Source organism: Coregonus clupeaformis, chromosome 15, assembly GCF_020615455.1.
Source record: "Coregonus clupeaformis isolate EN_2021a chromosome 15, ASM2061545v1, whole genome shotgun sequence".
Classification (NCBI taxonomy): domain Eukaryota; kingdom Metazoa; phylum Chordata; class Actinopteri; order Salmoniformes; family Salmonidae; genus Coregonus; species Coregonus clupeaformis.
In genome coordinates, this window is record NC_059206.1 from 50,385,674 (window position 1) to 50,409,052 (window position 23,379).

At 40.8% G+C, this 23,379-nt stretch overlaps 1 protein-coding gene across 2 annotated transcripts; it reads right to left on the reverse strand.

The window, feature by feature from the left end:
* Window positions 1-61: 61 nt before the first annotated feature.
* Window positions 62-23,192, reverse strand: LOC121583408 (proline-serine-threonine phosphatase-interacting protein 2-like). 2 transcript variants are annotated; one of them, XM_041899585.2, is made up of 15 exons: window positions 23,105-23,192; window positions 22,095-22,195; window positions 17,886-17,960; window positions 16,975-17,009; window positions 16,736-16,842; window positions 16,414-16,476; window positions 10,563-10,661; window positions 9,240-9,285; window positions 5,278-5,357; window positions 3,861-3,959; window positions 3,587-3,683; window positions 3,052-3,136; window positions 970-1,001; window positions 735-811; window positions 62-614 (listed from the first exon to the last, which is right to left on the reverse strand). In XM_041899585.2, the coding sequence occupies exons 1-14, from the start codon at window positions 23,135-23,137 to the stop codon at window positions 750-752; spliced, it is 1,014 nt and encodes a 337-aa protein (XP_041755519.1). In that variant the 5' UTR covers window positions 23,138-23,192; the 3' UTR covers window positions 62-614; window positions 735-749. The 2 variants fall into 2 exon arrangements, 1 of the variants encoding a protein (XP_041755519.1); XR_006003518.1 differs by having other exon boundaries at window positions 601-614; window positions 735-1,001.
* Window positions 23,193-23,379: the final 187 nt, after the last annotated feature.

Genomic DNA, 23,379 nt, shown 5'->3' on the forward strand with positions numbered 1-23,379 from the left:
TGTTCAAATAAATCTACCATTACAATTATAGACTGATCATTTCTTTGTCAGTGGGCAAACGTACAAAATCAGCAGGGGATGAAATACTTTTTTCCCCTCACTGTATAATGTATACCGTATGTGTTTGGGTACTGTCTATCTGAATGTGACTTATGTCAACTTTGTAACTACTGTGAAGAAAAGAAAGAGAGAAGTGTAACAAAAAACATTTAAGCTGTCAAATTAAATTTGTCGGAGGCCAAATTATTTTTGTCCTCCGAAGCGGGGAGGTGGTGGATGGGCCAATAAAAAATAAAAAAATTAAGTGATTACTTTTATTTTTGCTTTAACAATATTTCCTGGTTTAGACTGTACAAAACTAAATATATTACCTATTGACATATATTGTATATGAGCTATGACACTGAATCTTACTGTTTATAACACAGCTATACAACCACAAAGATGACATAATCAAACATGCTGTACTAATGTCAGCATTGGTGGTATTTCAGTAGTTAGTTTGTCTGGTGTCACTGTTGAATGACAAGGAAAGCACAAAGTCCACTCTTTATATCCATCAATGAAGGTATTCACAATCAGCATTCCACCAGGCAGTCAATATCCATGGATAACTGGAAACAAATAGTTTTAAAAAATAACTAATAAAACCATGGTTTTAGGTGGGCTCAAACTTATTGTGATAACAATGGTCATTTGACTGAAGCTGTAATACTGAAGAATACACTACTTACCAGTGAATATGTGTGCTAGTATCGTAGAACACTATAGCCTGGATCTGGATATTGTACAGTTGAGTTGATCAAGTCACCTACAGCAGTGGAAGTCAAAACACAAATAAATAAACAAACAAAAAGTGGCTTTCATTAAAAAGAAAACAAAGAACAGTTTGTCAATATTTTCAATTATGGATTATATCTGACAACTTTGTCATAATATCTATATATCTCAGTAATTTGTGACATGTACCTCCGGTATTGGTTGGATTAGGCAATGGTCTCCTGATTTTCACAAAACAGACAAAATAGAAATCGACATGACATGATGAGAATTATAATGAAAAACATGATTTTTGTGGTAAGGGGAAAATCCTCATCTGCTGTGTGTGTTGTTCCCCTTTCAAGATAAAACATATATTATTGGTTTGGACCAAAAAAAAATATACAGTGGGGAGAACAAGTATTTGATACACTGCCAATTTTGCAGGTTTTCCTACTTACAAAGCATGTAGAGGTCTGTAATTTTTTATCATAGGTACACTTCAACTGTGAGAGATGGAATCTAAAACAAAAATCCAGAAAATCACATTGTATGATTTTTAAGTAATTAATTTGCATTTTATTGCATGACATAAGTATTTGATACATCAGAAAAGCAGAACTTAATATTTGGTACAGAAACCTTTGTTTGTAATTACAGAGATCATACGTTTCCTGTAGGTCTTGACCAGGTTTGCACACACTGCAGCAGGGATTTTGGCCCACTCCTCCATACAGACCTTCTCCAGATCATTCAGGTTTCGGGGCTGTCGCTGGGCAATACGGACTTTCAGCTCTCTCCAAAGATTTTCTATTGGGTTCAGGTCTGGAGACTGGCTAGGCCACTCCAGGACCTTGAGATGCTTCTTACGGAGCCACTCCTTAGTTGCCCTGGCTGTGTGTTTCGGGTCGTTGTAATGCTGGAAGACCCAGCCACGACCCATCTTCAATGCTCTTACTGAGGGAAGGAGGTTGTTGGCCAAGATCTCGCGATATATGGCCCCATCCATGCTCCCCTCAATACGGTGCAGTCGTCCTGTCCCCTTTGCAGAAAAGCATCCCCAAAGAATGATGTTTCCACCTCCATGCTTCACGGTTGGGATGGTGTTCTTGGTGTTGTACTCATCCTTCTTCTTCCTCCAAACACGGCGAGTGGAGTTTAGACCAAAAAGCTCAATTTTTGTCTCATCAGACCACATGACCTTCTCCCATTCCTCCTCTGGATCATCCAGATGGTCATTGGCAAACTTCAGACGGGCCTGGACATGCGCTGGCTTGAGCAGGGGGACCTTGCGTGCGCTGCAGGATTTTAATCCATGACAACGTAGTGTGTTACTAATGGTTTTCTTTGAGACTGTGGTCCCAGCTCTCTTCAGGTCATTGACCAGGTCCTGCCGTGTAGTTCTGCGCTGATCCCTCACCTTCCTCATGATCATTGATGCCCCACAGGGTGAGATCTTGCATGGAGCCCCAGACCGAGGGTGATTGACCGTCATCTTGAACTTCTTCCATTTTCTAATAATTGCGCCAACAGTTGTTGCCTTCTCACCAAGCTGCTTGCCTATTGTCCTGTAGCCCATCCCAGCCTTGTGCAGGTCTACAATTTTATTCCTGATGTCCTTACACAGCTCTCTGGTCTTGGCCATTGTGGAGAGGTTGGAGACTGTTTGATTGAGTGTGTGGACAGGTGTCTTTTATACAGGTAATGAGTTCAAACAGGTGCAGTTAATACAGGTAATGAGTGGAGAACAGGAGGGCTTCTTAAAGAAGAACTAACAGGTCTGTGAGAGCCGGAATTCTTACTGGTTGGTAGGTGAATTATTAGAAAATGGAAGAAGTTCAAGATGACGGTCAATCACCCTCGGTCTGGGGCTCCATGCAAGATCTCACCTCGTATTGCCCAGCGACAGCCCCAAAACCTGAAGGATCTGGAGAAGGTCTGTATGGAGGAGTGGGCCAAAATCCCTGCTGCAGTGTGTGCAAACCTGGTCAAGACCTACAGGAAACATATGATCTCTGTAATTGCAAACAAAGGTTTCTGTACCAAATATTAAGTTCTGCTTTTCTGATGTATCAAATACTTATGTCATGCAATAAAATGCAAATTAATTACTTAAAAATCATACAATGTGATTTTCTGGATTTTTGTTTTAGATTCCGTCTCTCACAGTTGAAGTGTACCTATGATAAAAATTACAGACCTCTACATGCTTTGTAGGAAAACCTGCAAAATCAGCAGGGTATCAAATACTTGTTCTCCCCACTGTATATATATTGATAAAACCGCTTTCACCTGGTGATAGTTGGAGCCATTTGGGTGGCTGATGGTGCAACGGTGACCCTCTGACTGCTGTAGAAGTTCTCATACAGAATAGGAGCTGAGAAGTGAGGACAGAGCAGGCCAGGGTGTGAGTAGTGAGTACACTACAACTACAGTAAACAACTAGACTGTCAAGGAGGGGGACCCGGACACACATAACATATACATTTTAGTCATTTAGCAGACGCTCTTATCCAGACCGACTTACAGTTAGTGAGTGCATAATTTTATTTTAATTTTATACTGGCCCCCCGTGGGTATCGAACCCACAACCCTGGCATTGCAAGCGCCATGCTCTACAAACTGAGCTTCTTGATATGCCACACCTGTCAGGTTGATGGATGATCTTGGCAAAGGATAAATGCTCACTAACAGGGCTAATGCCTACATAAAAGCATCAAGGATGACAAAAAAGTCAGCGTCTGATTTTTATTGTATTCCTTAGATGAATGTGCCTGTTGTTTTCTTTGGATGTCAAAGGTGATCTGTGAAGAGTGAGGAACTGTACCTGGTGGTTTGTCCCCAGTCCGTCTGAGGTTCACAAAGTGTTCAATGTCCTCCTGTATGTCACACTGTTCAAGAGACTTCCTCACTTCCTCATATAGCTGAACATACAGACACACACAGACGAACAAGTTAGAAACACAAACAATATGGAAGGTCACTTACAGCCACAATCCTTCATGCTATTCTTTGGGCATCATTGAATACCAGTAAGTAACTACTGCAGATTGCACCTTGATGAGTCCCTAGAAAATAAAGCATTTGAAGTGTGACTTTACCTCATCGCTGGTGACACACTGCTGGGAGAGCTGGTTGAGATGAGTCCACACCATGTTCCTTAGAGTGTTGATCCTCTCAACTTCCTGCTTCTCAAATACCTGGATGTAACAGAGCACTAAATGATGTACAGTGCCTTGAGAAAGTATTCATACCCCTTGACTTATTCCACATTTTGTTGTTACAGCCTGAATTCAAAATGTTAAATTAAATATGTTTATGTTTTTTCTCACCCATCTACACACAATACCCCTAATGACAAAGTGTAAACATGTTTTTAAAATTTTAGCAAATATATTAAAAATGAAACACATAAATATCTCATTTACATAAGTATTTAAAACCCTGAGTCAATACTTTGTATAAGCACCTTTGGCAGCGATTCCAGCTGTGAGTCTTTCTGGGTAAGTCTCTAAGATCTTTCCACACCTGGATTGTTTAACATTTGCCCATTATTATTTTCAAAATTCTTCAAGCTCGGTCAAATTGGTTGTTGATCATTGCTAGATAACCATTTTCAGGTCTTGCCATAGATTTTCAAGTAGATTTAAGTCAAAACAGTAACTCGGCCACTCAGGAACATTCACTGTCTTCTTGGTAAACAACTCCAGTTTAGATTTGGCCTTGTGTTTTAGGTTATTGTCCTGCTGAAAGGTGAATTCATCTCCCAGTGTCTGGTGGGAAGCACACTGAACCTGGTTTTCCTCTAGGATTATGCCTGTGCTTAGCTCCATTCCGTTTATTTTTTATCCTGAAAAACTCCCCAGTCCTTAAAGATTACAAGCATACCCATAACATGATACAGCCACCACTATGCTTGAAAATATGGACAGTGGTACACAGTAATGTGTTGTATTGGATTTGCCCCAAACATAACACTTTGAATTCAGAACAAAAAGTTAATTGCTTAGCCACATTTTTTTGTAGTATTACTTTAGTGCCTTGTTGCAAACAGGATGCATGTTTTTGAATATTTATATTTTGTACAACAGGGTTTCCCAAACTCGGTCCTCGGGACCCCAAGGGTTGCACGTTTTGGTTTTTGCCCTAGCACTATATAGCTGATTCAAATAATAAACTAATCATTAAGCTTTGATAATTTGAATCAGTTGTGTAGTGTTAGGGCAAAAACCAAAACTTGCACCCCTTGGGGTCCCGAGGACCGAGTTTGGAAACACTGCTGTACAGGCATCCTTCTTTTCCTTCTGTCAATTAGGTTAGTATTGTGGAGTAACTACAATGTCATTGATCAATCCTCAGTTTTCTCCTATCACTGCCATTAAACTCTGTAACTGTTGCCATTGGCCTCATGGTGAAATCTCTGAGCGGTTTCCTTTCTCTCCGGCATAGTAACAATATTACACGTAATATACCAGTGATACAGTATATAACTAACAAATCGACAAAATACTACCTTACCTCGCATGCGTTGACATGCTCTTTCTGCCAGTCCTCCCTGATTTTTCCCAGCATAGCCACATTCTGCATGTACAGCCTGTCTGGGATTCAAATCAGAGAATATACAGTTGTAGTCGGAAGTTTACATACATTTAGGTTGGAGTCATTAAAACTTGTTTTTCAACCAATCCACACATTTCTTGTTAACAAACAAGCAAGTCGGTTAGGACATCTACTTTGTGCATGACACAAGTAATTTTTCAAACAATTGTTTAAAGACAGATAATTTCACTTATAATTCACTGTATCACAATTCCAGTGGGTCAGAAGTTTACATACACTAAGTTGACTGTGCATTTTTAAACAGCTTGAAAATTTCCAGAAAATGATGTCATGGTTTTAGAAGCTTCTGATAGGCTAATTGACATCATTTGAGTCAATTGGAGGTGTACTTGTGGATGTATTTCAAGGCCTACCTTCAAACTCAGTGCCTCTTTGCTTGACATCATGGGAAAATCAAAACAGGTACAAAAGTATATATATCCACAGTAAAACGAGTCCTATATCGACATAACCTGAAAGGCCGCTCAGCAAGGAAGAAGCCACTGCTCCAAAACCGCCATAAAAAAAGCCAGACTACGGTTTGCAAGTGCACATGGGGGACAAAGATCATACTTTTTGGAGAAATGTCCTCTGGTCTGATGAAACAAAAATAGAACTGTTTGGCCATAATGACCATAGTTATGTTTGGAGGAAAAAGGGGTATTCTTGCAAGCCGAAGAACACCATCCCAACCGTGAAGCACGGGGGTGGCAGCATCATGTTGTGGGGGTTCTTTGCTGCAATAGAGACTGGTGCACTTCACAAAAGAAGGCATCATGAGGAAGGAAAATTATGTGGATATATTGAAGCAACATCTCAAGACATCAGTCAGGAAGTTAAAGCTTGGTCGCAAATGGGTCTTCCAAATGGCCAATGACCCCAAGCATACTTCCAAAGTTGTGGCAAAATGGCTTAAGGACAACAAAGTCAAGGTATTGGAGTGGCCATCACAAAGCCCTGACCTCAACCTCCTAACTGACCTAAGACAGGGAATTTTTACTAGGATTAAATGTCAGGAATTGTGAAAAACTGAGTTTAAATGTATTTGGCTAAGGTGTATGTAAACTTACGACTTCAACTGTACATCTTTGGAGACCATACTATCGGCACATACAGTTGAAGTCGGAAGTGCACCAGTCCCTCCTGCAGCAAAGCACCCCCACAGCATGATGCTGCCACCCCCGTTCTTCACGGTTGGGATGGTGTTCTTCGGCTTGCAAGAATCCCCCTTTATCCTACGAACATAACGATGGTCATTATGGCCAAACAGTTCTAGTTTTGTTCCATCAGACCAGAGGACATTTCTCCAAAAAGTATGATCTTTGTCCCCATATGCAGTTGCAAACCGTAGTCTGGCTTCTTTTATGGCGGTTTTGGAGCAGTGGCTTCTTCCTTGCTGAGCGGCCTTTCAGGTTATGTCGATATAGGACTCGTTTTACTGTGGATATAGATACTTTTTTACCTGTTTCCTCCAGCATCTTCACAAGGTCCTTTGCTGTTGTTCTGGGATTGATTTGCACTTTTCGCACCAAGGTACGTTAATCTCTAGGAGACAGAACGCGTCTCCTTCCTGAGCGGTATGACGGCTGCGTGGTCCGATTGTGTTTATACTTGTGTACTATTGTTTGCACAGATGAACGTGGTACCTTCAGGCGTTTGGAAATTGCTCCCAAGGATGAACCAGACTTGTGGAGGTCTACAATTCTATTTTTGAGGTCTTGGCTTCTTCCTTGCTGAGCGGCCTTTCAGGTTATATCGATATAGGACTCGTTTTACTGTGGATATAGATACTGTTGTACCTGATTTGATTTTCCCATGATGTCAAGCAAAGAGGCACTGAGTTTGAAGGTAGGCCTTGAAATACATCCACAGGTACACCTCCAATTGACTCAAATTATGTCAATCAGCCTATCAGAAGCTTCTAAAGCCATGACATAATTTTCTGGAATTTTCCAAGCTGTTTAAAGGCACAGTCAACTTAGTGTATGTAAACTTCTGACCCAATGGAATTGTGATACAGTGAATTATAAGTGAAATAATCTGTCTGTAAACAATTGTTGGAAAAATTACTTGTGTCATGCACAAAGTAGATGTCCTAACCGACTTGCCAAAACTATAGTTTGTTAACAAGAAATGTATGGAGTGGCTGAAAAACGAGTTTTAATGACTCCAACCTACAGTGAGGGAAAAAAGCATTTGATCCCATGCTGATTTTGTACGTTTGCCCACTGACAAAGACATGATCAGTTTCTAATTTTAATGGTAGGTTTATTTGAATAGTGAGAGACAAAATAACAACAACAAAAATCCAGAAAAACGCATGTTATAAATTGATTTTTTATTTTTATGAGGGAAATAAGTATTTGACCCCCTCTCAATCAAAAAGATTTCTGGCTCCCAGGTGTGTTTTATACAGGTAATGAGCTGAGATTAGGAGCACACTCTTAAAGGGAGTGCTCCTAATCTCAGCTAGTTACCTGTATAAAAGACACCTGTCCACAGAAGCAATCAATCAATCAGATTCCAAACTCTCCACCATGGCCAAGACCAAAGAGCTCTCCAAGGATGTCAGGGACAAGATTGTAGACCTACACAAGGCTGGAATGAGCTACAAGACCATCGCCAAGCAGCTTGGTGAGAAGGTGACAACAGTTGGTGCGATTATTCGCAAATGGAAGAAACATAACATAACTGTCAATCTCTCTAGGCCTGGGGCTCCATGCAAGATCTCATCTCATGGAGTTGCAATGATCATGAGAACGGTGAGGAATCAACCCAGAACTACACGGGAGGATCTTATCAATGATCTCAAGGAAGCTGGGACCATAGTCACCAAGAAAACAATTGGTAATACACTACGCCGTGAAGGACTGAAATCCTGCAGCGCCCGCAAGGTCCCCCTAATCAAGAAAGCACATATACAGGCCCATCTGAAGTTTGCCAATGAACATCTGAATGATTCAGAGGAGAACTGGGTGAAAGTGTTGTGGTCAGATGAGACCAAAATCGAGCTCTTTGGCATCAACTCAACTCGCCGTGTTTGGAGGAGGAGGAATGCTGCCTATGACCCCAAGAACACCATCCCCACCGTCAAACATGGAGGTGGAAACATTATGCTTTGGGGGTGTTTTTCTGCTAAGGGGACAGGACAACTTCACCGCATCAAAGGGACGATGGATGGGGCCATGTACCGTCAAATCTTGGGTGAGAACCTCCTTCCCTCAGCCAGGGCATTGAAAATGGGTCGTGGATGGGTATTCCAGCATGACAATGACCCAAAACACACGGCCAAGGCAACAAAGGAGTGGCTCAAGAAGAAGCACATTAAGGTCCTGGAGTGGCCTAGCCAGTCTCCAGACCTTAATCCTATAGAAAATGTGGAGGGAGCTGAAGGTTCGAGTTGCCAAACGTCAGCCTCGAAACCTTAATGACTTGGAGAAGATCTGCAAAGAGGAGTGGGACAAAATCCCTCCTGAGATGTGTGCAAACCTGGTGGCCAACTACAAGAAACGTCTGACCTCTGTGATTGCCAACAAGGTTTTTGCCACCAAGTACTAAGTCATGTTTTGCAGAGGGGTCAAATACTTATTTCCCTCATTAAAATGCAAATCAATTTATAACATTTCTGACATGCGTTTTTCAGGATTTTATTTTTGTAATTCTGTCTCTCACTGTTCAAATAAACCTACCATTAAAATTATAGACTGATCATGTCTTTGTCAGTAGGCAAACGTACAAAATCAGCAGGGGATCAAATACTTTTTTCCCTCACTGTAAGTGTATGTAGACTTCCGACTTCAACTGTAACTTAGATGATGACTTGTGATTTTCCCTGTTTATGGTGGATAAGAGCCAAAAGGATAATAGGTTGTCATTCTTACCAGCTACCTCTGCATTCAGTTTTGCTTGATGTGTTTTTGCAAATATCTGAAAGATGATGAAGAAGAAAAACACTGATGATTCGGTACTTTATGTAACCCTTCCTTGTGTTCAGGTCATTACTTTAGTATACAGTAAAAGTATGACATCTTATTGGAAAATGTCCACTTCATAAACTGTGTACAAGCTAGATAGCCTTGTTCTTCCTGTGGTCAATGTTGGCCTAATTATTGTGGTCTAATTCCTGTGGTCAAAATAGGCCTGCTATTTCCTTAGCTCAACAGATTCCCATGGCTCACTCACCTAATTTAGTGTCACTAGTGTTTTTATTTCTTTTTAAAGCCCCCAAGCAGTCTTTTTAATGAAATGTTTAAATCATCACCGTATGTCTAATAAATCACTGTGTGTGTTTATTTCATGAAAATAACTCAAAATATAATTTTTATCATTTATTTCTCTGAGCCTCCTTTTGCCATTGAAATGCTCAGTCTGATCGTGTGGGCGTGTTGATACAAATGTACATACAGTATATTTACATACACAGCCCTGTTTGGAGGATAGGATCGTCTAGACTCTAGACTAGAGCCTACCCCACTTATCCCTTCAAAGTAGGAAGATACATGTAAGGGATAATTAATGAGGGGCTATGCGTTCTATGGAAAAGAATGAACGACGTGGAAGGTGTGTTCCACGACGCGCTAGCGGAGTGGAACTGACCTTCCACGGAGTTGCATTATTTTCTATAGAACGCATAGAGCCCCGAGTTGATTTACACTTTTATACCATGGCTATAATTTAACACATTTGCAGGTAGAAATGTGTTCAACATCCACTGAAGTAGGTAGCAAGTTTACTAGATAGCTACAGTAGATGCCTTGGTAACCAAATAAACAGACTTGCTAGTTTGGCTAACCAAACTGTCAGTCCTAGCTTGCTATTATGAAAATCTAGTTCAACAATGCCAATATTGTTTTTTAATTCAACTTTTGCTTTCAAAAGCAGTTCAAACATAGAACATCTAAGAATTAACTATAGCCATTGAATTCTACAGTGTTGATATACAGTGCGTTATAGGGAAATAATGCACACTCTAGAATGCCCTTCAAGTCAATCAGAAACGAATATTCAACAATGCCATGGTTTAAATGCAAATAAAAGATGACTGTTCATTGGTCAGAATAATCAGATCAGATTGTGATGACATGCTGTGGGCCAAAAACGCCATCCCACCTGAACAGGCTGTAATGTCAGGTTTTTTTTTTGGGCAATGTGTGGTCCAGGGGCGGAACTACCACTAGACCCTCAGCAGTTTCTCTGAAGCTTACCTTTTCCTGATGCTTGGCATTACTGGTGGTTGTGTTTCGGTTCATGTTCTGTTCTGCTTCCTCTTTGTCTCTACACTTTTGCTCATATATCTTCTTTGACTTCAGTTAACAACATGGAATGACAGGGGAAGGGGGGTGAAACAATGTGTGAATATGTGAATACGCTTTACTGACCATGCTATTCTTCACTGACTGACTGATAACATGAACGTCTCTAAAACATTAAGTTTGAAGTCAACTACTACAGTGTTGGTTATGTAAATTGCTGCTACCATAGGGCATCCTGGGTTTTTGCAGTTTTTCTCTTTTTTTTCAGTTCTCCTGGGTCACTCCACTGTGTTTAACATGCCTGATGTTTCAGTAATAATATAATAATAATAATATGCCATTTAGCAGACGCTTTTATCCAAAGCGACTTACAGTCGTGCGTGCATACATTTTTTTGTGTATGGGTGGTCCCGGGGATCGAACCCACTACCTTGGCGTTACAAGCGCCGTGCTCTACCAGCTGAGCTACAGAGTAGCAGTTGGCATGGCAAATTGGAAAAACAACAGCATTTAGGATGAAAATGAAATCAGGGCAAGTATTCAGAAAGGGACTCAGAGTAGGAGTGCTGATCAAGGATGTTACAGATGTTAGTCAGTAGCAAACATGTTTAAAACAATATAAATGTGTTATTTGTATGTTTAGACCACTTGGAAATTAGCCATTAGCCGTTTTGCTAGCTAGCGTGCTAGAATGCTGCTCACTTGCACGAGGTGACTTAGTGATCAGAGCGTGCCCGAGCGAGACAGCGCGCACAGCTCGTGTGTGTGTGGGTTAATGGGAACAATGGAAAACTTTTGGGAAATATGAATGTTGTTGTAATCTACAGATTAATGCACATAAGCAGTGGTGGAAAAAGTACTCAATTGTCATACTTGAGTAAAAGTAAAGATATCTTAATAGAAAATGACAAGTAAAAGTGAAAGTCACCCAGTAAAATACTACTTGAGTAAAAGTCTAAAAGTATTTGGTTTTAGATATATACTTAAATATCAAAAGTAAAAGTATACATAATTTCAAATTCCTTAAGCAAACCAGACGGCACAATTGTATTGTTTTTATTTTATTTACGGAAAGCCAGGGGCACACTCCAACACTCAGACATTTTTATTTTTATCATTTACAAATAAAGCATTTGTGATTAGTGAGTCTGCCAGATTAGAGGCAGTAGGGATGACCAGGGATGTTGTCTTGATAAGTGTGTGAATTGGACAATTTTCCTATCCAAATGTAACTTTCGAGTACTTTTGGATGTCAGGGAAAATGTATGGAGTAAAACATATATTATTTTCTTTAGGAATGTAGTGAAGTAAGAGTAAAAGTTGGCAAGAATATAAATAGTAAAGCACAGATACCCAAAAAACCTACTTAAGTAGTACTTTAAAGTATTTTTACTTTAGTACTTTACACAACTGCACCTAAAATCGTCTCCATGAGATAGGAAGACCCTCAACCAACATTAATCTTCAAAACCAACTCCGACAGATGACAGTGTGACAGACGGCTATGGTGGAGGTTTGACATACACTGGAAAAGGAGTGTGTGCAAACTGAGGTCAGAGTGAACATCAGGAAGCAGCAAGGTCCATTCAGTAAAAGAGAACCTTCATTAAAAGCGTTGTCAACTTTTTTGCTAGTAAAATGGAACCAGCATTAGAGGATATGCAAATAGAAGTGAAAGGAGCCTTGTATGAACTGACTAAAGACAATCTCATTGAAATAAGTGAATCTAACTGGTAAAACGCACATGACCCGTGTTTCACATGTTATAAAATATCTTGAACAGGAAGAAGTAAAAGACCCGGAGGATGATGGTATGTCTGAACTGTTGAACCTTAAAGACATGATAAATGAGATGCAGGAGGCTAGTGATGTTATCTCAACGGACAAAAGCGAATAAAAATGAAGAACACAAAACTACAAACAGAGCTAGAGCGATTAAGGCTTTCACTAAAACAAAAGGAAAGTGAGATGCAGGAGCTTGTTAACAAAAATGGAAATGGCAATGACACAAACCAGGCCCCGCCCCCTCCTCAAAGCACAGTGCAAATGTAGGGACAAGCCACAGTATGGCACAAGAGTTCAAGATATTCGGTCAAATAGGTGAACCAGGCCAAAAAGACAGACTCACGTTCTCCAGCCTTGCTCACCAAAATGAATACAAATTGAATAAAGGGTATCTACAAAATGACTGGTCTACAAAATGACAACATAAGAACGTACATGCAGCCATATCTCCTAGACACAAAAACTATAGATAAGCTGCTTCTAGAGAAACTGAACACTGCATGTGCTTACGAGATAGAGAAACAGAACAAAAGGAAAATGGCTATGACACAGTGGCCCGCCACTGTCCAATCAGATCAGACTCATGAGGCCCCTGAGGAAAAGAAATGCCCGCCCCAACAGAACACACCAAAACTTCCCCATGACCTGGTATCGGAGCTAAAAGAACTGAGGTCTGATATGATGGTGTTAAAGAACTTGAGTGCTGAAGTCTCACAAATCAGAGAATCCATTCAACAACCTGTGTTTATAGCGCAGGAATATCCCTCACCACCAAGCAGAGAACAGGATGACATGACAACGCATTATCAAGCACAAGGTCCACCGCAGCAGCACTGTCCAGCTCGTGGATGAGAGAAACCGTCCAGTTACATCAACAGCGATATGAACCACCGGTGAGAGAAACAGCACAGTTGCAGCAGAGATATGCACCACAGCGATACTATGCACCCCCCAAACCGTGCCCGAGAGAACTCAAGCCTTGCAGGACACTGGCTCTCAGGTGTGTATCATTGATGAACTATGGAAAGATGAAAACTTACCAGGTGTTGATTTAATTGACTCACCTGACTCACTACAGATAGTAGCTGCCAATGGAATGAATATGCCTTATGTAGTGACTTTCAAACTGGCCTCAGAGCCAACTGACATTCAAGAACTAGTCATCCCAGTGATTGGGATGAAGAGCAGACATCTATCTCATCCCATTATTGGCTTTAATATGATTGAGCAAATCGTCAACAACGGTGAACAGTCAGGAGGCACATGCACAGAACAGTTAAATGAGACAGTGAGAATGGCCTTTCCTAGCCTAACGAAAAACAATGTCCAGGCTTTCATAGAGTTAGTGAGTGCTGAACAGTCATACGAGTACCTGGTGAAAACAACAAATGAGAAGATCAACATACCAAAACGCACCTCTGTTCAGGTTCAATGTCGAGTGCAGACAAAGCCTGATAAAGAGGACACCACACTGATCTTTGAGCCTGATGTAAACCCTCAGTGGGCAGAAGGACTTGAGTTCTGTGAGACTCTAGTAAAGCTAAGAAAAGATGCATCTCCACATGTCATCATTGATGTTCAGAACGTCACAGACCATGACATCACGTTAACAGAGCAAACTGTAATTGACACTGTGCAGGAAATAAAGTCAGTCTATCCCGCCACCATGCTGGAGAACTGTCATCAACCCCCCCTGTTGCTGTCAACAGAGTTCAGACACAGTCAAAATACTAAAGACTTATGGGATCATCCTGTTGATCTAAGCCACCTCAACACACTGCAGCAACAAATCATTCACCAAATGTTGAGAGAGGAATCAAGCTCATTTTTCAAATCAGACAGTGACATTGGCTGCAATGAGATTCTGAATCTGAGCATTTCATTAAAAGACAGTGATCCTGTTGCACAAACTTACCTGTCTGTGCCGAAGCCATTATACAAAGAGATGAAAGACTACTTGCATGACCTGATAGCACAGGGCTGGGTGGAGAAGTCCAACTCTCCTTACTCTTCCCCAGTCGTATGTGGAAGGAAAAAGGATGGCAGCTTACGACTGTGCATAGACTACAGGGAGCTGAACAGGAAGTGTCACCCTGACCGCCAGCCAATATCCAGAGTACAGGTATCATGGACAGCCTTGGAGGAAATTCCTGGTTTTCACTCTTGGCTCAGGGAAAAGCATATCACCAGGGTTTCATGGCAAAGGAAAGCAAGCCCATGTCAGGCTTTGTGACCCCCTTGGGCCTGTATGAGTGGGTTCGGATTCCGTTAGGACTCATGAATGCACCAGCAGCCTTCCAGCGCTGAATGGAGGAATGTTTGGATGGCTTGAGAGATGAGATTTGCGTTCCCGTATCTGGACAACGCCCTCGTCTTCAGCAAGACCTTTGAGAACCATGTCAACAATTTTAGAAAAGTACTACAGAGACTAAGAGCATATGGGATCAAGCTGAAGCCCAGCAAGTGTGAGACATTCAAAGCGGAGGTTCGCTATTTAGGGAGAATAGTGTCTGCCGAGGGAAGCAAAATCGATCCAGCTGATACTGCAGCAGCCAGAGCTCTGAAGGACAAAATACCAAGTACAGTAGTAGAGTTCAGAGGAATCATGGGGTTGATGAGCTACTTTAGGCAATACATCAAAGACTTCTCACGCATTGCTAGCCGCTCTACAACCTGCTCACAGGGTCTCCTGAAGAAGTTACAGGAACACACAGCAAAGTAAAGAAATGGCAGGGAAAGGGGAAAACAAGAGGAATGTCGTCTCACAAATCAATCACGCATCAACAGATAATGGAGCGGCTGATAGACCATTTAGTACAGCCTCCTGTACTCAGTTTCTCAGACTTCTCAGAGCCGTTTATCCTTCACACAGACGCATCAAACAAAGGTTTAGGAGCTGTGTTGTATCAGAAACAAGAGCGGAAGATTAGAGTTTCTAGCCCTGTACTGGTCAATCACAGTAAAGTTCAGCGACTACTTATACCGACCTTCACAGTGTACAGTGACAACAATCCCCTTACCTACGTCTTGTTGACTGCCAAGCTGAACGCAACAGAGTGCTGATGGATTGCAGAACTCGCCGATTTCCATTTCATTATCAGATATCGTCCAGGCAAAGAGAACATTAACGCTGACAGTTTGTCCAGAATGTCGATAGACATGGAAACACTGACCAGAGAATGTTCAGAGGAGTTCAAATCGGACTCATTTGGAGCAACTGCACTGGCCGTCGACGCACAACAAGACTCAAACATAATGGCATTCTCCGGTATGTATGCAGCTACAACAGAAACCTGTTCCATCATGCCTTTCTCAAAAGCAGAGATACGACAGGCACAGAGAGAAGATGAGAGTATCGGCCCAGTGATGGAACACAAACTGTGAAGTTCAAAACCAAAAGGGCAAGAACTCAAAACATTCAATATGAAAAGCAGATGTCTTCAAGAGTGGGACAAGCTCGACTTGGATGAGGATGGTATCCTCCATCGCAAAACACTATGGGCCAGTGACAAAAAATCTCAATTTAATTAATTTAAAATTCAGGTTGTAACACAACAAAATGTGGGAAAAGTCAAGGGGTGTGAATACTTTCTGAAGGCACTGTATGTAATAATAATAATGTACAAACTTACAATAACTTCCCATTCATTCGAGGTGCCCAAGTACATATAATTGGTAGAGCATGGCGCTTGTAACGCCAGGGTAGTGGGTTTGATCCCCGGGACCACCCATACGTAAAAATGTATGCATGCATGACTGTAAGTCGCTTTGGATATAAGCGTCTGCTAAATGGCATATTATTATATTATTAACTTCCCATTTATTTGAGAGGTTCCCCCCCATTTTTCACTTCCCATGGCTGTTCCCACTTTTCAGAGGAAAGATTACTTAGATTAGAATAGTCTGTTTCACATTTTGATGATGACTGAAACTAGACATGACTTTAGAGAAAAGATTATCACTTCTGGGATAATAACAGATGGTTTGACTAATAATATAGGAAAGTTCTCCAGCTTACCTCCATGGTTTTCTTGAACTGAGTGGCCCTCTGTTTATGTAGGGCATCCATCTGTTGTTCTACCTGCAAAGAAGAAGTGTCAAAGATATTATATTGTACCTAAGACGATAGAGATGATATATCCATGATTTGCAATTACAGTGTGCATTATCACATCCATGCAGGACGATTTTATATAAGTGGTTGATCACTATAACTGCATTCACTATTAAGCAGAGTGCACTGCATTAGCAATGCATTAGGTCTATAAGTAATTGAAATTAAAAAAATATTTCCTACATTTATTTCAGGGGTTTAACTAATTGATAGAATGCAACGGTACCTTTTTCCTTGTCTCTTTCTGTCCCTCCCTGAAGTCCTCTAGTTTTTTTGCCTCATCCCGCATTGTTTGTGCCAGTTGTAGGTGTGACAAACTCAAATGTTCAGTCTCTATGTTGTAAAGGAGGGTTTGAGTGAGTTAGTAAATTATGTGGACAACACACACAGATCACATGGAAATACCAACTCAGCACAGTCATCATCATACATCATCAGACACATTGCTGTGACAGCAACACTTACGCAGTTTGAACACATCCAGCGATCTCTTTAGTGTGCTAAACAAACAAACAAACACACAAATAATGTCAATTGATGAAAAGTAATTATTGCAAAACAACCTGACCTCACATAACAAAGAATCATTAAAAAGAATGAAGAGAATGAGCTGTTTGATTAATCGGTTTCAGATCCCCCACCTTACCGGAAAAGGCCTTAACCACAATGTGAAGCATGTGACCATACTGAAACAGGATGGACACTCAAGCCACTGACAGAATCCTTCTCAACAGAAAAAGGCCCAACAGTATTTCAATTGTATACCCTCATGCAATAATAACACTAATGCAATAATGCATAATTTTATCGCTCTGTATAGTGCTGCTTGGTCATTGAGCCATTGAAGTGTGCAGACCATCTTACAACATGCAAAACAAATAGTTTGTTCAAATTCCCTGTAGCTCAGTTGGTAGAGCATGGCGCTTGCAACGTCAGGGTTGTGGGTTCGTTTCCCACGGGGGGCCAGTATGAAAATGTATGCACTCACTAACTGTAAGTCGCTCTGGATAAGAGCGCCTGCTAAATGACTAAATTGTAAATGTACAATTCAGACAGTGCTATCAGTGGGCAGATCCACAGCATTCTAGTGTGCCATCTGAAGGCTGCATGCCAGACAATACCAACAACCCAAACATTTCTAAAAACCTGTTTTTGCTTTGTCATTATGGGGTATTGTGTATAGATTGATGAGGGGGAAAAAAAGAATTTAATCAATTTTAGAATAAGGCTGTAACATAACAAAATGTGGAAAAAGTCAAGGGGTCTGAATACTTTCCGAATGCACTGTAAGTTTGCATTTACTTGTCTTGTTTGAGACAGACTGGCACCAGGGTAACTACAGCATGAATAACATCTGCAACAACAGACTGACTTACTTCATCTCATTGTGCCCACACATCTTCTTGGAGAGACCCAGTAGCTCTTTGGCATACTTCTCCTCTATGGATGCTCTGAAAGATGACCAAACACATCTCTTCAGAGGTGCATTCAACAAGGTAAACAGTTCGCAAATGTTCTCTACAATATGTGCATGAGAGTACATTTGCCTATAGCGTGCACCACAATGCACCACAGAAGGGAAGTCCGTAGTGTCCATGAAATAAAGAACATTTAAATATAGACAACTTCAACCATAACTGCTTTCTTTAGCCTAAAGTAACTAACATATGACTGCAATATTTTTGCTAAATCACACTTTATATCTTTCAATATGACAATGTTATAATGGGGTTGTGTCCTTGTGCTTGACTAATTGCACAGTCTGTATTGTGCTTTGATTAATGATTACACAGTACAGTATACCTGGGAGGAAGGAGAAAACAATACAATCAAACATAGAAATTATTCATAATATGAACTATGCTGTATCAGTTTGTCAGGAAAGGTTTATATTTAGATTAGGGGGAAATTCTCCCCCTTCAAATCGTGTGGTGTATTACACAGTAAATATGAAGTACACTCAGAAAAAAAGGTGCCATCTAGAACCTTAAAGGGTTATTTGGCTGTCCCCATAGGAGAACCCTTTGAAGAACTCTTTGTGGTTGCAGGTAGAACCATTTTGGAGTCCATGTAGAACCCTTTCTACAGAGGGTTCCATCTGGAACCTAAAAGAGTTCTACCTGGAACCCAAAAGGGTTCTCCTATAGGGACAGCCGAAGAACCCTTTTGGAACCCTTTTTTCTAAGAGTGTAGGACAACAAGACAAATATGTAAGCCTATAGCCTATACATATTAGATTGTCACTGACACAATTCCATGCCATTGGTTAATTGTCTGTCCAAAATGAGGAAATAGCAGATAAAACACATCATTCAATGCTGAATCCTGATTGGTTAAAACCGCATTCCAGCCGGTGTATATTCCACAAGTTACCGCCGGCTAAATCTATGATGTTAAAATGCCTATTTACTCTGTTCGATCTGACTGCGCAATCCACTGTCTCATTAGCCCAGCCAAGCAATTTATAAACTTGTTCTCCACTATAAAAAGCATCTAGACATTATCTCACATTTATTTTAGACTAACATTTAGTTTTCAACAGCGGATATTTGTATAAACCTTGCTGTCTGTCTCTCCGACATTTGCAACATTGTTTCAATATTCAAATTCGATCTCCAGCTGTCCCATAGTAATGAACGTGTCGGGAGTTGGGACGAGACAGACAGGCAGGCAGCGTTTCTCAGCCAGTCGAAATCATGAATCAGCTGGCATCATTTTTATGGATATATATAGAAATGTCAATTGAAAAAAGGTAAAACGAAACGAAGTGAAGCTAGTTTGCAGTCTTTCCACCTTCAGTTTGAAGTGATTGTGTTAGCTGTTCTGTTGGCTAGTTCCCCTGAACAACAGTGTCCTGACGAGTGAGCACATTTTCAATGACAGGCGAAATCGCGCCTCATTAGCTCATTGTTATGGATGTATCCAAATAAATGTAACTAGAAAACAGCTTAAACAAATGCAAATGCAGCTACTGTTGTTATTCTGGCTGCACTGTTTGACATGACTGTAAGTTAGCCGTAGTTGGCTAGCTAGCAAGCAAGGGATAAGAATGTTGCCAGCCAGTATGGCAATGGAACATTTAGAACGAACGACTAGGTCGAGTCCATAGATACAGAACAAAAAGACTGAAAGACTGGGTCGCGTCTCTAACAACCGAACCGAAATAACAAACAACCAGCCGGCTTGGTGTAGCAACCCTAGATTTGTGTCAGGACTATATCTTGTGGAAGGATGAAATAGTATGAATAAATTCATAAAAATAACGTTTTTAATTAAAATATGTCAATCATTATTTGAATATGTTGGTAACCCATTATATAAAAGTGAAATTGCCCTCGAAAACGGTGTTTGGAGGATATATTGGCACGGTTTGCCGGCCCTTGACTTTGTCTCGGGTCTAACAACACCCGTGACAATATATCCTCCAAACACCGGCTTCTCGGGCATTATCACTTAAATGACTTTCTTATCTTTCTTCTTTATTGTGGAATGAATCCTCATGCCCTTTGAAAAGGTTGTTTAGATCTGATATTCTTCGGAGCGCAAGAAGAGACTTAGGCCAATGCCATATTGTCAACCAATCACATTTGTAAAATCATTTTAGGCTAAATTCCAGCTAAACTTGCAGAGGACAGTTAACTACCGGTACTTACAAAAAGTGTGCGTCTAACGAAAAGCTACAAAAGTAAGTAAATAGCTGTATTAGACTGAAACATAAGGTCATTTCGTCAAACTCTCTATGCTCATTAGTTACTCATTCAACATATTTGCTTCTACTTCACTCAAGCCCGTTTTAAAAGTCTCCCTAACTGAGACCAACCAGAAATGTTTCCTTGGCCACATATTCCCAGATTGTCATAAAATAGCCACACAAGTGGTCTCTCCTTTCTGGATCACAAAATGTAGCTGGAGGCATAATCTCTCGGTGCAGCGGGAGGAAGATTTTTGTGTGTGCAGAAAAAAGATTCAGGTGTAGGCTACACTATCCTGCAAATGTCCCACAAAACCATCCCGTTGTCCCGCATTTGGGTATTTTACATGTGGCCACCCTAGTCAGAGCACTGTCTGCTGATAGAATGCCTGTTTGTAAATTCTCATCCGAGTGGAAAGTGCAACTGAAGCACAAAATGTGTCTGATGCCGAGCAGAAATTACAAGAAGCATTCTAGATCTGCGTTTACAAAACGCAGCAAGATATTTCTTATGCGTAAATAAAAATCCTACTTGAAAACATGCAGATTTCTGCGTTAACGTGACCCCTAAGTTATAGTGTTTGCTTTCTTCCGTGTTAGAGAAGTCAAAACCCTTTGGATGAGTTATTTGTACAGCTGCCACTGCTATCTTGATTTCCTTGCATTTTTTCCCCTCTCCATTCTTGGCCTGTCTGCTCCTCCCCCCTCTTCTCCGAGCAGAGTACAGTGTGTACACATGCTGCTTCAGAGTCAGTACTGTTATTCCTTCAGACAAGCATGTGTCAAAACTTTGTTTATTTGCACAATGTCTCTCGTTCACATTCGCTTGTAAATGTCCAAACTCACCAAAAAATAAATTTGGTAGCTCCTACCTGGGGTTTTGGGTGCATTACTCCTGAGTGGCGCAGTGGTCTAAGGCACTGCATCGCAGTGCTAACTGTGCCACTAGAGATCCTGGTTCGAATCCAGGCCCTGACCGGGAGACTCATGGGCGGCGCACAATTGGCCCAGGGTAGGGGAGGGAATGGCCGGCAGGGATGTAGCTCAGTTGATAGAGCATGGCGTTTGCAACGCCAGGGTTGTGGGTTCGTTTCCCACGGGGGGCCAGTATAAAAATAATAATAATAATAATAATAATAAAAAAAATAAAAAAATGTATTCACTAACTGTAAGTCGCTCTGGATAAGAGCGTCTGCTAAATGACTAAAATGTAAATGTAATATGGATAACTTTATGAGCTGGATTGCCTGTCTTTGCAATTTGTATATTTTCTTTTGCGCTTATTAGCGTATTTAGCTAGCAGCCTCCATGGAAATTCGCTATTACTTGTGCTAATTTTGTTCGCATTCTGGTACTAGACACTCAATGGGCTTTTATGTGTTTTTGGCGCCCCCTTGTGCACTAAATCAGTAATACTGTAAATCCCAGGATGAACGAAGGACTGTATAACAATTTGAAAATCTGGATACCGCCCAACCCTACTAGACAGGATTTGAAACACCACAATAGTGTTTTAGGAGCTTTAGAGAGAGGAAACAGCACCAAAAGAGAAGTGATCTAATTCTTCACCACACAGGACAAGAAACACCATAATAGCGTTTTTAACCTTTCCCGGGTTAGTGCTCCCAGGCTCTGGCAAGGTGCTGCATAACTCTCGATTATGTGGTGTTTCAGAACACCTCAGGATGAATGTTTCAGTACACCTTCAACCTGTTCCAATACCTTCACAACCATATGTTTCAATACCAGCAGAGTTAATATTTCGTCTCCTGTAAGGTGGTGGCAGCTCAGTTGGCACTAGTTAGTGTTACAATGCACTTCATTTTAACAGTGTAGTCTGAGGATTCAATGCATGGTTTCTATTGGACAATATCTTGGTTTCATGGTTTCTCACCTGGCTTTCATGAAGTCTTCTATTTCCTTGCATGTCTTCTTGCCATCGTTGAGGTGCTGGGTGATACTGTCATAACCACCAGTGCTGATGAGATCCCCGTTCTGGCAATATTGGGAAATGTGGAAAAGCAATAAGTCATCACGGCACACCATGGAGTGCCTCTCACACCCTCCCAGTACTAGTCAATCGAACCCCTATACACCTTGCCTTTTAACAGTCTATCAAAAAGCAAACAACTCGTTGCAAAATTTCAGAGAGAAGACCCCCAAGGGCTCCAACCAAAATAATCCATAATGTAAAAGATTCGCAATAGGCTACAGCACACAAGACATCAGACAATGCTAACAATATTGGAAACAATAATGGAAACCAGTATTTTGTGAGCGTGAATATAAATTGGGGTTTTGGGTGCTAAACTGAAGTTGAAGTTACCTGTAATGTACGTCTGCATGAGAGAATGACATTTAATAATTTTAACCACATGTGATTTGAGAGGTACAGTAGGTCTACAGATGTAGAATCTTTAAATGTGAGTAAAATAATCCTGCAGCAACAGGAAATGTGAATTATGTGGATTATAATTAATTGACGTTTTTGAAGGGGTTGATACAGTTTCCGTATGGTAAAATCCAGTCTGAAATGTAAAATGCAATTACAAACTACAGAATACTTTTTAAACCTCAAATACATTACAAGTCTTTCAATTTCCTGCATTGATACAGCCTACACTATAGGGGTATACTCCTGAGCCCTGCCATTCTGATTGGCATCTAAATGTTTTGAAAAGGACCAGAACTACACTCCTGGGTTAGAAACCTATAAAACAATCCATGCAGTGTGTAATTCTCTAAAAAAGTTAAATTACGAAACAAATGTTCGATTATTGTGTAGGCTTCTTATGTTGTGTTTACAACCGCATAAATGAAAGAAGACATTTGCCTAACGTATTACATCAAAATCTGATTTAGATCTCTAAAAACAAATAGCTCTGCAATCACATTTGTACTCACCCAAAAGTAATCTTTAAAGTGAAGTTCTCTCATTGTAGACAAGAATAGCGGCAGTAGAACTCTTGTAATTCCGCAGGTTGTTGCTACGTAATTACTGTGAGTGACTGATGGACTTCTCCTTGGAGGGTGCGTTTATGACTCCACTCATACCGCAATGGAGCACTAAACTCCTTCGCTGGGTCCTAACGACCGACGATGAAGAGCAAGATAGATTCTGTTTGATTTGGTGCCACTTCGTGGTCACTAGCAGATGAGCAGGAGAAGAAAGGATCTGT

Bases quoted from the DNA above. Each gene is read 5' to 3' on its own strand.
- LOC121583408 (XM_041899585.2), bottom strand. From the start codon at position 23,137: ATGAGAGAACTTCACTTTAAAGATTACTTTTGG. The intron at 1,002-3,051 runs GTGAAAGCGGTT...TGTGAAAATCAG, and splicing joins ATGGCTCCAACTATCACCAG to GAGACCATTGCCTAATCCAA. The intron at 812-969 runs GTACATGTCACA...CCACTGCTGTAG, and splicing joins TAATCCAACCAATACCGGAG to GTGACTTGATCAACTCAACT.